This window comes from Pleurodeles waltl, chromosome 10 (genome assembly GCF_031143425.1).
Source record: "Pleurodeles waltl isolate 20211129_DDA chromosome 10, aPleWal1.hap1.20221129, whole genome shotgun sequence".
Classification (NCBI taxonomy): domain Eukaryota; kingdom Metazoa; phylum Chordata; class Amphibia; order Caudata; family Salamandridae; genus Pleurodeles; species Pleurodeles waltl.
In genome coordinates this window covers 767173755-767191189 of record NC_090449.1, presented here as the reverse complement: position 1 = coordinate 767191189, position 17435 = coordinate 767173755, and the positions used below count along the sequence as shown (strand labels likewise).

General features: G+C 42.5%; 1 protein-coding gene across 1 annotated transcript in view; it reads left to right on the top strand.

Moving 5' to 3' along the window:
• GPR158 (G protein-coupled receptor 158) overlaps positions 1 to 17435 on the top strand; it is a 1449349-nt gene that overhangs the window by 1331289 nt on the left and 100625 nt on the right. Inside the window, exon 8 of the mRNA XM_069211362.1 lies at positions 7528 to 7666. Coding sequence (XP_069067463.1) covers positions 7528 to 7666 — 139 coding nt within the window. The remainder of the gene's footprint in view (positions 1 to 7527; positions 7667 to 17435) is intronic.

Here is a 17435-nt window from a genome sequence, read left to right as displayed (position 1 = left end):
GGTTCAATATCTGGTGGGCTCTTTGAATGCCACCGTGGACAAACTCAGCCGTCAATGTCTAGACAATCACAAATGGCGTCTCTATCTGGAGGTGGCGCAAGGTCTCTTTCAGCAGTGGGGAGAGCCTTGGTAAGATCTGTTCATCTGCGCTGAGAAAGTGCAGTGTCAGCTGTTTTGCGCATTGGAGTTTCCAAAGCTCCACTCGCTTGCCGTCCCTTTTCATCTCGAGGGGAACTCAGGCCTCGTTTACACCAGTACCACTTCTGCCCAGAGTTCTTAAGAAGGTCAAGAATGATCAGGCCCAAGTAATTCTTGTGGTTCCAGACTGGGCATGAAGAGTCTGGTATCCCGAGCGCTTGAGCATTGCCATTGATCCTCCAATCAGACTGCCCCTTCAGGTGGTTCTTCTGTCGCAGCAGCAGGGAAAGGTTCTCCACCTGAATCTGTCCAGTCTTTGACTTCTTGTGTAGAGACTGAGTGGCGGCAGTTGACAGCTTTTGATCTTCCGCCCTAAGTCTGTACCATTATCTTGGCAGCCAGGTGTCCCTACACAAAAACTGGATATGGCTGCTGTTGAAACCAAATTGTTGCATGGTGTACATACAAGTCTGTTGACTCCCTCTCTGCCCCTCTTTCTGAGGTCCTTTTGTTTGTTCTTTATCTAGCCCAGCAGAGCTCTGTTCTGGGCACCCTCAAGGGTTATTTATTTGCTATCTCAGCTTTCCTGAGATTACCTGAGCAACCCTCTTTGTCTAAATATTCTATTAATGGTAGATTCCTGAATGGTGTTACCCATATGTTTCCTCCTTCTCCGTTCATAATGCCCCAATGGGATTTGAACTTGGTTCTTACTTTCTTGATGTGTGCTCCTTTTGAGCCACTCTATAACTGTCCACTTCGGCTTCTTACCTGGTCAGCCTGGTCACCATCACCTCTGCTTGCAGAATGAGTGAGCTGCAGGCCCTTTCCTCAAAGCCACCTTTCATTTCCATCCATCCTGACAAGTTGGTGCTTCGTACCAGTGCTTCCCTTTTACCTAAAGTGGCCACACCCTTTCAAGTAGGCAAGTCTACCACCTTGCCTACTTTGTATGCGTCCGCACATCCTTCTAAGGAAAAGCAGAGACTTCCCCACCTGGACCGAAAAACTGCGTTGATGTTCTATTTTGATCGTACTAAAGAGATCCAGGTGGATGATCAACTCTTTCTGTGTTATGTGGGTGCAAAGGAAGGTCGGGCAGTGCAGAACAGAACCATCTGTAGATGAGATGTTCTCTGCATTAAAATGTGCTACGCATTGGCTAAGAAGCAACCCCTGGACGGTTTGCCTGCCCACTCCACCTGAGCCACTGCTGCAACCTCTACATTAGTATGTGGAGCTCCAGTCCTGGACATCTGCCAGGAAGCAGCATGGCTGTTTTTGCACACTTTCACCAAACACTACTGCCTAAACAGTCAGGTCTGAAGGGACAGGTACTTTGCCCATTCAGTCCCGCAGGACTTCCTAGTCTGATCTTGGTTCGCAGACCTACCTCTGGGGGTAGTATTGCTTGGGAATCTATTCTAAGGTAAGAAATCTGCAAATTGAAGTCTCTAAGAGTTGAACAAGTTATTTACCTTCAGTAACAAATTATCTGGTAGAGACATATTCTAGTTGAGGATTTGTTAGTGACCCACCCATCCTCCCCGATCTGCAAACTGATTTCTAGGGACACGGATTTCCTTTTTAGTGCCCTAGTTCTGGCTTACCAGGGTCCGTGTTCTTCATGGCTCCACACTTCTGGCGTGGAAATTCTTGAAAACAAACGGTCATCAAGGTGCTGGGGTGGCACCTCTACATGACCTGCGATGTCATATCTGGTGACCACAATGCCAACAACAGTTGCAAAGTCAATGGATGCCAACTAAGAGGGACACTGCTCCAGAAAAAATCTCTGGATCCAGACTTACACTTGGTGGAAATTCTTAGGTAAGGAATCTGCAACTCCAAATATGTCACTACCAGATAATTTGTTGCAGAAGGTAAGTATCTTGTTCGTTAGGATTCTGCCATAAGCCAGCATGATATGCAGAAGCAGGAACGACAAATTGTACAAAGATTGGGACCAAATGTGAGGATGGTTTCAGTCCTTTAAGAGCAACTTCTAGTTCATAATATAGTGCAGACTGAGGGCTATGGGCCTGATTATAAGTTGGGGAGTTATTCTGACCCGTGCATTCACCCCTGTTTATACACGAATTGGAATTACAAGTGAGATTTGATAGATAATTATTGGATGGGTAAATACCTCAACCTTCATTATATTTTGATAAGTCATACCTGCCGAAAAAAACATATGGTATTTACCATATCATGCGGACCTTTGTGCTTTAAACACCCACAGTGGGTTACAGCATATTGATACTGTACTTTGTTATATTCTGTTTTAATTTATTTGAATAGCAAGTAAAAGCATTGATGGTATTTTGATAACATTACTTGTTTTTTTAACAAGCCAGAAAATGTAGAAATTGTACAAAACATCAGTTACGATAGTGGTATCCCAATGTGGACCCTGGTTAGGTGCCACCACACCCTATCAGGTGTTAGCTGGATCAATGCACGTCATATTTAGGTATGCTAGATATAGCACAACTTAACATGAAAAGCACAACTGTGCACCTTTGCAAGAAAAGCACCTGGACATCTAGCCTGCTATTTGCCTGTGGCTTCCCGTATATTCTTGTTCCAGACTGATCCAGTGAGAACGCAGCTGCCTGGGTTTTCCCACCAGGGTTTCAGTGACTGGGTTTTCACACTCATTGTTCTTCCCACCAACAGAAGCCCAACCCACCCCAGCACCTACTTAATGCAGGCCACAGCATGACTGTGTAGGGAGTGCACCGCTGGCGCACCAAGGGCACTCCAAAGGCAAGCGCATCTGCGCCCATCCATGCCTGGTCCACACCCAGTGCCATGACCCCTGGCTCTCCCTCACCCCAAAGATACACCATCGCTAAGGTCTACAACCTCGACTCCGTATGCCAAAGCAAACACTGCCACTGTGCCAACCCACCCTCCATGTTAGGAACTTTCACCTGCACCCACTACCACTTCACCTGCCACAGCACACACACAAGCCCACCAACCAGCCCCATCCCAAACACACCACAGACAGCGCCTGAACACCAACTCGCATGCACCCTTCTTACCACACTCTCACTAGGCAAGCATTCCACTGAATTATGAGACCTAATCGCTACCCTCGCACCCAACATCGTCTTCCTCACTGAGATCTGGCTAAACCCCACATTTGCCTCAGACATTGCCACAGAGATCCCTGATGGATATAAAATCACTCACTAGGCCTGCACCAACAAGAGGGGAGGAGGAACTGCCATCATCCACAACGAGACCATATAGTGCACCACCACAACCGATAACAGCACCACCCTTGTGGAACACCTCAACTTCAAGCTCCATGCCGATGACAAAACAACCATCAGAGGTATATCGACCCCCAGGTCTGTGCTCCAGCTGCTGCTACACCATCACACACTTCATTGCACTCCTAGCCTTAGCCTACAAGGACTACATCTTCCTTGGTGACCTAAATTTCCACAGTGATGACCTCAACAACAAGACTGCACAACAACAACACTGCACACCTCCTCAACATTATGAGCAGCCTTGAAATTACCCAGATCATCCATGGCTCTACACACACAGCAGGACACATGCTGGACCACATTTTCACCTCTAGCATCCACGTCAAATACAGCCATGTTACAGAAATCACATGTACCGATCACTCCATTGTCCACTTCAGCATCTCTAGCCCCCATAACTCCACCCCCAAGATGATCAGCACCACGTACCAGAGGTGGAAAAAAATCTCAGAGACCAGCTGGTTAGACGTCCTCAACACAATCAACCCCGCTACCACCAACAACCTCGAACAAGGAGTGAAAAAATTCAATCCCTGGATCACCAATTGCACCGACATCATTGTCCCCATCAAGAGGAACATTCAGCGAAAATCCTCCAAAAAGGCCAGTTGGTACATCCAAGAAGTCAAAACAGCAAAATGAGACAGCAAACAGCTGGAGAGGAGATGGGGCACCAGCAAGAGAACCTCAGATAGCACAGCCTTCAAGACCTCCCTCAAATACTACCACCACCTTCTTAGGGAAGAAGATAGCCCTTGATGCACACATCAAAAACAGCGTCAACAACACCAAGGAGCCTTTCAACATTGTTAAGAAATTCTCCAAACCAGCTGCCAGAGAAAACATCACACCCTCACAGGAGCTATGTGACAACCTCTCCCACTTCTTCCACGACAAGATCACAGCCATACAGAAACTTTGAACCCCAACCCACACCTACACACATCCTCAACCAACCGTAACCAACACAAACCACATACTGACCAACTGGAACATCCTCTCCACCTAGGACATCACCTCCACCATGAAATTCATCCACTCAGGAGCTCCCACAGACACATTCCCACACCACATCTTCAACCTTGGAAACCAAAGGTTCATCCAGGAACTCACCACCTCGCTCAACACCTCTATCACCACTGCAACATTTCTTAATGCCTGGAAACACGCTAAAGTCAGACCACTACTCAAAAAACCCTCGGCCAACCCAGCGAACTGAAAAACTACCAGCCAATCTCCCTGCTCCCATTTCCAGCAAAGGTACTGGGAAATATCATCAACAAGCAATTGATGACATACCTGGAGCAGAACCAACTACTTGAAGCCTTCCAATCTGGCTTCTGCAGCAAACACAGCACCAAAACTATTCTGATCGCTTCCATCGGTGACAACCCAATCTTCCTCAACCGAGGAGACACAGCAGCTTTAATCCTCCTCGATGTCTCAGCAGCCTGCAACACTATGGCCCTCATTACAACTTGGCGGTCTTTTCAAAAGACTGCTGAAGCTGCGGGCACCAGTATACCGCCAGTGCTGGTGGTATTTCTGGCTCCCTATTATGACTTTTCCACTAGGCCAGCGGACGGAAACAGCATTTTTGTCCGCTGGCCCAGAGGAAAAGTCACATCAACATTGCAGCCGGCTCATAACAGAGCGGGTGGGAATGTTGATGTGCAGCGAGTGCAGCAGCACCTGTCGCACATTTCACGGCATGAAATTTGGGCAGTGAAATGCGCGATGGGCTGTGCCTGGGTGCCCTGCACTGCCCATGCCAAGAGAATGGGCAGTGCAGGGGCCCCCAGGGGGACCCCGAGTCCTGCTTACCGCCAGCCTCTCCATGGCAGTGTTTACCACCGTGGACAGGGTGGCGCCGCTGCCCTGGGGATTATGACCCTGCCGGTATGTTGGAGGGGCCGGCGGTATGGCCGTGGCTAATGTGCCATGTTCACAATAGCTGGCGGAACACCGCCAGCCTGTTGGCAGTGTTACCGCCAGCTTACTGCCAGCCGCCAGGGTCGTAATGAGGCCCTATATCCCACCACATGCTGATGGTAAGACTACACCACATCGGCATCCAAGGGGATGCACTCAGATGGATCACCTCCTTCCTCACTGAAAGAACCCAAAGGATCCACCACCCACCTTTCACCTTTCAACCCACGGAGATCACCTGTGGTTTACCCAGGGCTCATCCCTCAGCCCCGTGCTCTTCAATGCATATATGAGCCTGCTGGCCAACATCATTGGATCCAATGGTCTCAACATAATTTCTCACCCAAATGACACCTAACTCATCCTCTCACTCACTTACAACCCATCCACCACCAGAACCAACTTCCACAAATGCATGACAAACATCGCTGACTGTATGAAGAACAACTGCCTGCAGCTAAACACAGACAAGATGGAAGTACTGATCTTTGCCAACAGCAGCAACAGATGGAATGACCTGTGACCCACACCCACTCCCTCTGACCATGCCAGAAACGTACAAATTATCATTGACAACAAGCTCATCATGAAATCACAGATAATGCAATCTCTACCTGCTTTCTCACTTTGCGCATGATACATAAGATCTTCAAGTGGCTACCCCTACACAGGAGATGCACCATGAGGCACAGGCCCTCATCACCAGCCGATTGGACTATGGCAATGCCCTCTATGAAGGAATCGCCACACACCTCCTACAGAGACTTCAGAACAACACAACCAGACTCATTCTCGGTGTTCCCTGATGAACCCACATCACACTCCACCTCCCACCTCAGACAACTCCACTGGCTCCCCGTACAGAAGAGATTCCAATTCAAGCTGCTGACCCACACAGACAAGGCTGTACACAACCAAGGGCCTGTTTATATTAAACTATGTCTGAACTTCCACCAACCGTTGAGAAGACTACGCTCTGGCTCCCTTTCACTTGCACCTACTCCCTACATGTACCAAAGCAGAAGTGGAGGAAGCTCCTTCTCTCACATCGCAGCAAAACCTGAAACAGACTCCCCACGCACCTCCAGACATACCCTCACTTCTGGAATTCTGAATGGCCCTCAAGACTTGGCTGTTCGAATACGCCTTCTGGACCATCAAAAGCCTGGATACCCTATTGGGTGATTAGCCCCGCTTTATAAATCCTGATTGATTGATTATTTGTCTATTTTTTAGACCAGTGTTTTTGTAATAATTAGCGTGCTCCCATACTAATGAGTAATTAGTATGCTTGGACGGAAAGATTAGTTAGAGTCTGGATGTGTGAGTGAGTAGGTCAGTGAATGAATGAATGACTGCATGAATTGGCTACACAGAACAGAGTGAATGCAAAAAAAGGGACTGAGTGATTAAAAGTCTGAGTGAGTGGGTGCGTGGATGGATTATTGGATGAGTGAGTGGGTGCGTGGATGGATGGAGAAATTCATGACTATATTCATGAGAGATAGTATGGCTCTTTCCACAGGCCACAGGCGGGGACCTCTCTTCACAAGTTAATCTCATTGTCCATGGATCTCAATCATTCAATGCCTTTTGTTTTTCCTATGAAGGCCAGGTGCGGGGCATGGTCTCTTTCAGATGAAGGGACCAGAGCTTAGGGGCAGTCGTGGTCATTCTGTGCCCTCAGCTGCCTCTTCCCCCACAGATACACATACCACAATATATGCGTTCATTCATAAACACAACTTAGGTGACATAGTTGTGTTTATTTCTTTATTGGTGAGGGGCATAATTGCTAGAAATACATTATGTGGATTGTACAATAATCTCCTTAACGTGCAGTTGAGTAAGCACAGAACTGGCTCAGTCTTTTTCTATCCATTTGCTATTTGGACCTATGAGATATTCAACAAACGTTTCCCTCATGTGAAATTGTTTATCTGCTCTTCTGTTTGTAAACATTTTATTTGTGACATTGAGGCAGGTACGTACATCTTTTTAGCAGTTCCATTGCACTTATGCCACAAATATTACACTTAACCATTAAAAGCCTTTCTAACCAAGGTGAGTTGTAAATACATGTTCAGCATATATAATATTGAATGTCTGAATTCCTCTTTATCTGCATAGCCTAATAACAACTTTATATTCTTTGTTCTTGTTACAGCTGAATTTTTATTTCTCCTGTGGGGAGTTTACCTCTGCTATGCAGTACGGACAGTTCCATCAGCATTTCACGAGCCCCGCTATATGGCTGTTGCAGTACACAATGAGCTCATTCTCTCTGCAATTTTCCACACAATTAGGCAAGTGATCTGCATGACTAGTAACTAATCCTATCTTTTGTGGTCATCGTGTAAAACTCTAACACACCTTTAATCGTGTATTGCTAAGTGTGCATAGAACACGTATTCATGAGTGTTGTATCAATGTTATGATTTGTTTTCCATTAAGCTCATTCACCAAGTTCAGCGAATAGGGCCGCTTAAATTTTTACAAAATAATATATAAGTTATCGAATAGGCTAATGAGCAAACAGTCAAATGCAATGCTTGTAGCAATATTTCTGCTCATATGAATCGCAAATTTTATTATTTTACCCTGGTAAGTAATTAAGGGTGCCATTTAGTATGTGGCGGAGATCCTGCTTTGCCACAAAATATGGCTTCCCTGCTCCACTTAGAGGTAGGGAAAGCGAAGATTCACTGCCAGATCCACTGGGCCAGCACCTGTGAGGCATTGGGAGGTCCTCCCATTAAGGAAGCCTTCAGATATAGGGCCTGATTACAACTTTGGCGGAGGGGGTTAATCCGTCCCAAATGTGACGGATATCACGGGTTTCACTTTGTAAAGACATTAAAATTACTCAAGGGATCTCCCTTTATACGTGCATACAGGCTCTTTTGGGTTAGTGACTAGAGTCTCAGAAACAGGTGGAATACCTGCCTTGTGCTTGTGTTTGGTCGTAATTCATGCATGTTTGAATTTGGGTCTGTCCTGTGAATGCTGTACTAAAGGGTGTAAGTATTGTATAAGTATTGAGAATTCATTTACATACATTCTTTACTCCTGTTTTTTAACCTTAATTGTTCTCAATTTATTTATTAAATACAGTACCAATGACAAAGAGTCTGAAATTAGTGGCATTTCATTTCTGGAAATGTCTACCTTTTTGTCTTCATTTTGTGACTAGTACACAATTTGGAGCCGTTTACCACACATACTAAATGATCAACACATGGACGTGTCATGGAGATGTGAAGATAAGTTTGGTGAATGCACAGCAAAATTACCAGAAAATGTATCTGAAAACCTCTTAATTTAAGGCTGTTTCGGTTTTCGCTTCTTTTGTGTTGTAATTTCTTTAATCCAGAGGCCTAAATAAATTTCAAGACTGCATGTCTGTAGTGTGCATGAGTGCATACAGTAGACATGCATCAGCATAGAACACATACATTTAGTCATGTGTCCCCTTAGTGAATCAGGGAAAAGTAGGCATGCATAGTTTATGGCATTTATGAGGTGTCACTTAAACCTGCAAAAATGCTGTCGGACCTTTGCCCACATCGAAACGGAGGAAAGTGTCTAGGGCAGTGGTTCCCAACCTGTGGTCTGGGGACCCATGGGGGTCCGCGAAGCCTCCTCAGGGGTCAGTCACTGCTTAGAAAATGTAATAATATTATAAGATTAGGTCCCCACCTGTCAGTAATGACTCATTGGGGGGGGTTCCCTGGATTCCAATAATGATTCAGTGGAGGTCCCCAGGTTCCAGTACTGATAAAGTCGGGGTCCACGTAAGTCTAAGGGTTGGGAACCACTAGTCTAGGCTGTATCCAGAGCTTTTGAGCAGTTTCAGAAGTGGGGAAAGGCAAGCAGTATATTCTCCTCCCTGCACTCTCTCCTAACAAGCTGCCCCTGATTGGTTCCATGAATAAATACATCACTACATTCTTGGTAACATATTTAAAAAATGCAGCACTAAAATGTACTGTAGTAAATGATCTGCTCTAAAGAAAATCATACAATACAAATAATTACTATCAACACTACTACTACTAATAATAATAATAATGATAATAATATTATTCATAACTTGTTGCTTTAGTGAAATCACTTTTCCCTACTACCCGGTTGATTGCTATGTGTTTCTCGATGTCATTAATGTGGTAGGGAAGATGAAAATGAAGCATTCAGGAGAATCTCTGAAAATATATGCTTTTTGTCCAAATTCTTTTGGAACTGCTTCTGTTTTTGAACTAATTTCAAGATGTTGCACGTAATAGGTTGCTAGGTGTGTTGACATTGATAACTTCTACCGGAGTGTAATACCGGGTTCGTGTGGAACGATTTGAATTAACTCTTTTGCTTCTCTGCGCTTGTAAGTGCTTTCACGAAACACTATTTTTGGTACTTCTGTTTCACTCCAGCACCTTCTACACTCTCATGAGATTAAATATGGCGCAGGAATGACTAGCCAATAAAAATAATTAGATGAGGAAAATACATTTTATACGTTTTTGAAAAGCATTACCATAACCTTTGTAGTTTGTATTTCTAACAACAGCATTTCGCATTTCGCTATTTGAGGTTAAAATGGAACAAAATGCCTTTTCGTTGCTCTTAATTGCACCGAGTGAGTGTTTATACAAAGTTGATGAAAACGGAGTTCTAGCATATTCTGCTAAACAGTGTTTTCTACTTACCATTATAAATAAAAAAATAAAAAACTCGGACAACTTATATGATAAAATATATCTCAATGGGTCCAAAACGTGCAAAACTAAGATAATATTGAACCTTTGTCAAGACTTCCAAGGAAAAACCCAATTCCATCTTGTGCACATTCCAACTATAGATAGCAGATGACAGACAAGAGTAATTTAAGGTTTTCTCACTCAACACACAGACGCATGGATGGATTGGGACTATCTACATATTGCACAATTGAGACGTTCATCACTAGATGTGAACCAAGCTCTGTCTTTCCCTCTTTACTGATTGTGCTGAAATATAAATTGCACAAACAGATATGAAGAAAACATGATGGATGGAATTCATAAATTAAACTCATCCGCTGGTAATTACTAGCAGCCACCCCAGTCCATCATTGTTTTGCCCACTATGACACCTCAGAATAGACCCAGGCATATGCAGATCATCCTTGGTCGTTCTCCTATGGAAATACTCCAGAACAAACTGCCAAACTAGGGTCCCTGTGAACTGGAAGATAAGCAACCTTAGACCAGTGTCAACCTATTGGGTCTCTTCAGTCAAACAGAAATGTCAGCTTTTGGTCAAAGGTTTCTGTCTCCATGATTTCATATCTGAGGATATTAACAAGGAATTCAAAAAAGTATCAATCAGAAATCCAGCTAAAATGTCATCAATATTCTGAGGCCACATCATCCTCATTCCAGGAAAAGACTGACAACTTACAGCTGCCAAACTGTAAGTCAATGTTTATTCTGCTCTACTTGAAAGGGGAGCATTGTCCTTCTACCACCATGGTGTTTGCCCATGGTTAGTACATATGGTAGTGTCCTTATAGCCTCACTATCCTTAATGGGCTTTGCAGTGGTTCTTATGGGCGTCTATATTTGGACCTAGACACCAGAATATTTTTCCCCTCCAGGGTGTAATTAGCTCTTTTAAAGGATGGTAGTCCAGCCACCAACTCGCTGGCGTGGCATAGCCACTACTGCCGACCACGCTGCCATACACAGCTCACTAAATGTAAGTCTTCCCCCCGGATCAGAGATCTGATGCCGGTATGATGTGAAAAGCAGTGTTGATGTGGCAGGATTTTATGCTTGCCGGCAGTCTTTTTATTTTTTTATATCAAAAATTAAAGTTGGGTTTCCCTTCAGAAACAAAAAATATATCCTTGATGTGTTTGGATTATTTCCAAACTCAAGGGGGACATTTCAAGATATTTTTCCTCTCTGGGACAAACTCACTGCACAGGAGATAATTTTCCAAAAGCACAGCTTGTGGCCACCTCTAAATGAGACCTTGTTTCCCACACATTGCGGTGATGCTTTTCACATTCTAAACAGTTGAATATCAACTTTCACCAGAAACCAGTATAAGGTGATTGATTGGCTCTATTGAGGTTCGGATTATTTTTTATGGAAATTAGAAAAAACTAAACTGCAACACAAAATGAGACTCTACTGCCCAACTCACAACTTTCTACAGGGAGTGCAGAATTATTAGGCAAATGAGTATTTTGACCACATCATCCTCTTTATGCATGTTGTCTTACTCCAAGCTGTATAGGCTCGAAAGCCTACTACCAATTAAGCATATTAGGTGATGTGCATCTCTGTAATGAGAAGGGGTGTGGTCTAATGACATCAACACCCTATATCAGGTGTGCATAATTATTAGGCAACTTCCTTTCCTTTGGCAAAATGGGTCAAAAGAAGGACTTGACAGGCTCAGAAAAGTCAAAAATAGTGAGATATCTTGCAGAGGGATGCAGCACTCTTAAAATTGCAAAGCTTCTGAAGCGTGATCATCGAACAATCAAGCGTTTCATTCAAAATAGTCAACAGGGTCGCAAGAAGCGTGTGGAAAAACCAAGGCGCAAAATAACTGCCCATGAACTGAGAAAAGTCAAACGCGCAGCTGCCACGATGCCACTTGCCACCAGTTTGGCCATATTTCAGAGCTGCAACATCACTGGAGTGCCCAAAAGCACAAGGTGTGCAATACTCAGAGACATGGCCAAGGTAAGAAAGGCTGAAAGACGACCACCACTGAACAAGACACACAAGCTGAAACGTCAAGACTGGGCCAAGAAATATCTCAAGACTGATTTTTCTAAGGTTTTATGGACTGATGAAATGAGAGTGAGTCTTGATGGGCCAGATGGATGGGCCCGTGGCTGGATTGGTAAAGGGCAGAGAGCTCCAGTCCGACTCAGACGCCAGCAAGGTGGAGGTGGAGTACTGGTTTGGGCTGGTATCATCAAAGATGAGCTTGTGGGGCCTTTTCGGGTTGAGGATGGAGTCAAGCTCAACTCCCAGTCCTACTGCCAGTTCCTGGAAGACACCTTCTTCAAGCAGTGGTACAGGAAGAAGTCTGCATCCTTCAAGAAAAACATGGTTTTCATGCAGGACAATGCTCCATCACACGCGTCCAAGTACTCCACAGCGTGGCTGGCAAGAAAGGGTATAAAAGAAGGAAATCTAATGACATGGCCTCCTTGTTCACCTGATCTGAACCCCATTGAGAACCTGTGGTCCATCATCAAATGTGAGATTTACAAGGAGGGAAAACAGTACACCTCTCTGAACAGTGTCTGGGAGGCTGTGGTTGCTGCTGCACGCAATGTTGATGGTGAACAGATCAAAACACTGACAGAATCCATGGATGGCAGGCTTTTGAGTGTCCTTGCAAAGAAAGGTGGCTATATTGGTCACTGATTTGTTTTTGTTTTGTTTTTGAATGTCAGAAATGTATATTTGTGAATGTTGAGATGTTATATTGGTTTCACTGGTAATAATAAATAATTGAAATGGGTATATATTTTTTTTTGTTAAGTTGCCTAATAATTATGCACAGTAATAGTCACCTGCACACACAGATATCCCCCTAACATAGCTAAAACTAAAAACAAACTAAAAACTACTTCCAAAAATATTCAGCTTTGATATTAATGAGTTTTTTGGGTTCATTGAGAACATGGTTGTTGTTCAATAATAAAATTAATCCTCAAAAATACAACTTGCCTAATAATTCTGCACTCCCTGTAGATAGCACAATAAGCTCTTAGCCGCTCAGTTTCAAGGAGCTGCAAAAAAGGTCCTGTGATGCTGGCTCATGAAAACGAGACTGGTGAACCTTTATGGGCCTTGTGTCAGTGTTGTGACTTGTTCTATATTGAGCTCATTCACCCAGTTCAGAAAACATTGTAGAAATCCAAGGAGAAGCCCAGCACATCATAAGTCTTCAGCCTGGCGAGTTCATTGGAAAAACTTGATAAAAGGCCGTGCTGCTGCATCGTAGTTGTAATAATCAAACACCTACCTGTGTAGCAAGCTCCTCTTGCCAGAGAATTTTCAATCGAGTATATTAAATCTTGACTAAGCTATTTTTGGCAGAGAAGTAATAAAAGTCCTAGAGGATTCAAATTGTGGTCATGGAACATTCACCGAGTAATGCATTTCTAGCGTTGAAAAAATGTCGAGCTTTTAGGGAAAAATAGCAGGAATACCCCTGAACTGGACAAAGCAGCTACATACAAGCCTCTGTGCGGTATCGACCCACAGGCCACTACACTAGCAGCTGCCTGTGAAGATCACAAAGTTCACCTAGCTCACAAAATGGGTTTTCACTGGGAAACGTTCTATTGCTGACAACAATATTTGAATCATTCACGTAGCTCACAGAATGCGTTTTCACTGGGAAACATTCTGCTGCAGACAATATTAGAATCATTCAAGTTCCTGTGCTGAGGCTGAACAAGGAAAGAAAAAGGGTTCTCATCTCTGCTGCTACAAGTTACTGAAATAAATGAGGCTGTTTCATTTACAGTGTTATTTTGCTAAATATATTTGAATGTAGTTGTTTAAAATACTGAGACGTTTTATAGGATATATATATATATATATATATATATATATATATATATATATGTGTAAAACTTTAGTATATTTTAGCATTTTCTTCTTATATTCTACCACGATGGAAATGATTTTGTAGTCTGCATATTCATGCAGGCAGATGAAACAACTGACTAAAGGAAGTTGAATAAGGAAAAGGATGAGCATTTGGTGGGTCTTATTACTCTTTGGAGCAGAAATGTGTTCATTTAAAATATGAGATCTTTCTGCATATTCTTCTGTACCCCTAAAATGTCTCCCTCATGCTTTGAAATATACTTCAGTCTGCACCTTAGCAGAGACTTTAAATTTAACAGCTACTGTTCCAGTAATATGGCATTCAAGAGTGCCTCTTTTTTCTCTTCAATTTAGAATGTAAACACTCTGTTTCTTTGAACTCTAAAGTGAAGCTACGTAAGAACATAGGGGAAATTAATGACTGCTGCTGCCGTTGAATTATAGGCTTCATTCAGAATGTCAAAATTATTTTCAATCACTGGAGAATTTATACGAAATGTGTTCTCATTTTAGCTGTTGGTGGCCACAATTTCCGTTACAAAATGAAGCTCCTCTTTTTAACCATTTACTGGAATATCTTCTGCTAGAAATGCTTTCTATTCCAGCAACATGGCATTCATACGTGCCTCACATTTGTCATTACTATGAAATATTAGCTTTTTAGTTTCTCGTTGGAACTTGTTGTACAGCTGCATAACAGTGGGAAATCAACTGCTACTGCTGTTGAGAGTGCATGACTCATTTAACAAGTCAGACTTTTTTACTCATGTATGCAGAAAATATCTGTGAATGTCCGGAAAATATGTCGTCATTTTAGCTTCCAGATCATTCTTCATGATTTCTATGAGAATTTTCTTAGAAAGAAATCTTTTCTCTGAACGATGGTGCATCGTATCTCAGCAGAGGGTCAGCATTTGTCACGGGGTAATGTCACCTTAGAACTCTCCAAAGTTTGTAAAATTATAAAATGAAATGACACCACAAAGAAGTGGCTTATATTATGACTAAATTCAGTTATCCTCTTTTCAAAATGCTCCTGTTTGCAACCTTCAAAACCAGGCATTCATTACAGTGCAATTCAGTCGAAGAAAAGTGGCATGCTCTTTATCAATGAAAAAATCCAATAAGTATGCTTCCTGTAAACTTCAACCAAAATATTCCCATAAGAAACAGACCATCTAAGAAGCAATTTTGTGAATTGCACCCCATATTTTAAGAGTCTAATTTACAAAAGCAATAATATCTAAGGGGGGGAGTGTCGAGAAGTATTGATTGGGGTACAGGTAAGACCCCGTTCAATAATTGTCTGTCTGCAATGGAGCGCTCAACTTTTCAATATTGTAATATTGATTAATTAATTGATTAATTCCCAGAAGATTTGTACTCAATCAATATCCATGCTTCACTACCTCCTTATATTTAATAATTGCTATAAAGGTACTTGCAATATGTAGTGTTTGTAATTCATCTTTTCCTTAGTGATTGGTGGCCTTTGTGAGGGCCTAGGGACTAGCGAGCATCTAAAGATGTGACAGCCACTGCTTAGGCTAGGTTAAAGTGTTCATATTGCTCAGCACTAGCTAAGACCGATGGCACATTATACATCAAGGCATCAGGGTGCATAAACGGGGAGATAAAGCAGAAGATGCACAAAATCCAAAAGAATGAGAGACTCCTTAAATGGACATGGATAAGGGTAATTATAGCCTACATGGGTGGATTAACTGTTTCTTGAACATGTGATGTGACAAGCCTGCTTTGTGAGGGGACATTGTTTTTAAATTGGTGCCACTTTTGCACTTCACAACAGCTTTGCAGTTTCCTTGGTAGATAACAAGGAATAGCTTTACTATTATATTGGAACTTGGACATCTTTCCCCCGCTCTTTTATTTTGCCCACACAGCAACTCAATATTTGCTGACTGAATACAATTCTAAACGAACTAGGATCCAGGACAATATATTAACCTAAATCTTAATTAGATTAAAGGTCATAGCTATACCATTTCTTTAAAGGTAAATGCTGCCACCTTATTCCCATATCATCAATTGTAGACTTGACATTTTTAAATGTCACATAAATAGCACGCTTTCATTAGGGCTGCACCATAAGGCCTTGCAAATAAATTACACATAAATTAAACAGAATCAGACAGAGTTAGGGACATGTCGGTCCGCCACAAGCCCCAAGCCTTAATATAAATCAGATTTTCATATGTTCAAAACAAAAAGCATATCCGTCTTTGGTACAGCTGAAAGGATTTGGTTCCCTAACTCTGCCAATCGGGATTCTGGCCAGGGTAACATAGGCACTTAAAATAAAAAATAAAAATAAATACAGATGATTTAGCCCTCACTCACCTTTCAATCAGGTGCAGGACACACTTTCACACTTTTGAACACAAAAAATTAGATTGATCTAGAACAAATCAGGCGCCATTTTCTGTACAAGGGGATTAAAACTGGAGTTAGTTATTTTTAAATATAATAACTACGTACACAAATACATACATCAAGTACGTGTTCAACCTTGAATCAGCTACAGTAGTGTCCCTCTGAGTGGTAATGATCTGGTTAAATCCTTCATACACAACATCACCTGTGTTGTGTCCTATATCAATGAAACTATTTTATTTGGCTTTGTTCTACTAGGTACTTGAGAGGAAAGAGATGTGTAGTTTGAAAACCGAGTTCGAATTCCGAATTTTTCCTACTGCCTCACTGCTGAAGTTGGAATGATCATGAATTGTTGTTTCATATATGTTCAAATACATGACTTGGTTTTGCTCGCCGGGTATTTCCTAAATCCCTTCCCTCCCTTCATGGTAAAGTGGACATGGGCTATTTGAAATTAAAAAAGTGCAGCATATCTGTCATACAGATTAATACAGCCACTGTTCACAAATGTATGCCTTACTTCAAGCCACTTGAGGCTCTCTGAACTTACTTTGTTTGCCCGTGAAGATGTCTACCTGACTGGTGCATAGTGGGTATATATAAAATAATATGAAATGCATGTGCATGATGTTTGACAGAACCATTTATTTTTAATAAGTATTACTTGTTGCTTGCTTTTTAGGCTCTAAACGTAAAGCACATTACAGTTTGATGCTCAATATTGTACATCACAGAACATAATACAATTGGGCAGTGTCATACGAAAGACAAAGGCATATTTTAGTTAGAGGTTGTGGGGGAATGTATTTGGCTTAAACAGTCTACACTTCTCTAGAGCAGTTAGCCACCCACATGCGTGCACACACACATATGCACACACACTTACATTCTGGGCTTGTGTCTGTTTTACAGGCAAAATGCGAGCACCCACATATGCCTGAAAATACGAAATCCAGAGACACACAAACTCAGAACAGAGACTACATGTTAATTCAACATTTACACCACCCCGAGCACTACTTATGAACTATGTAGGCTCTTGTCTGTCTTG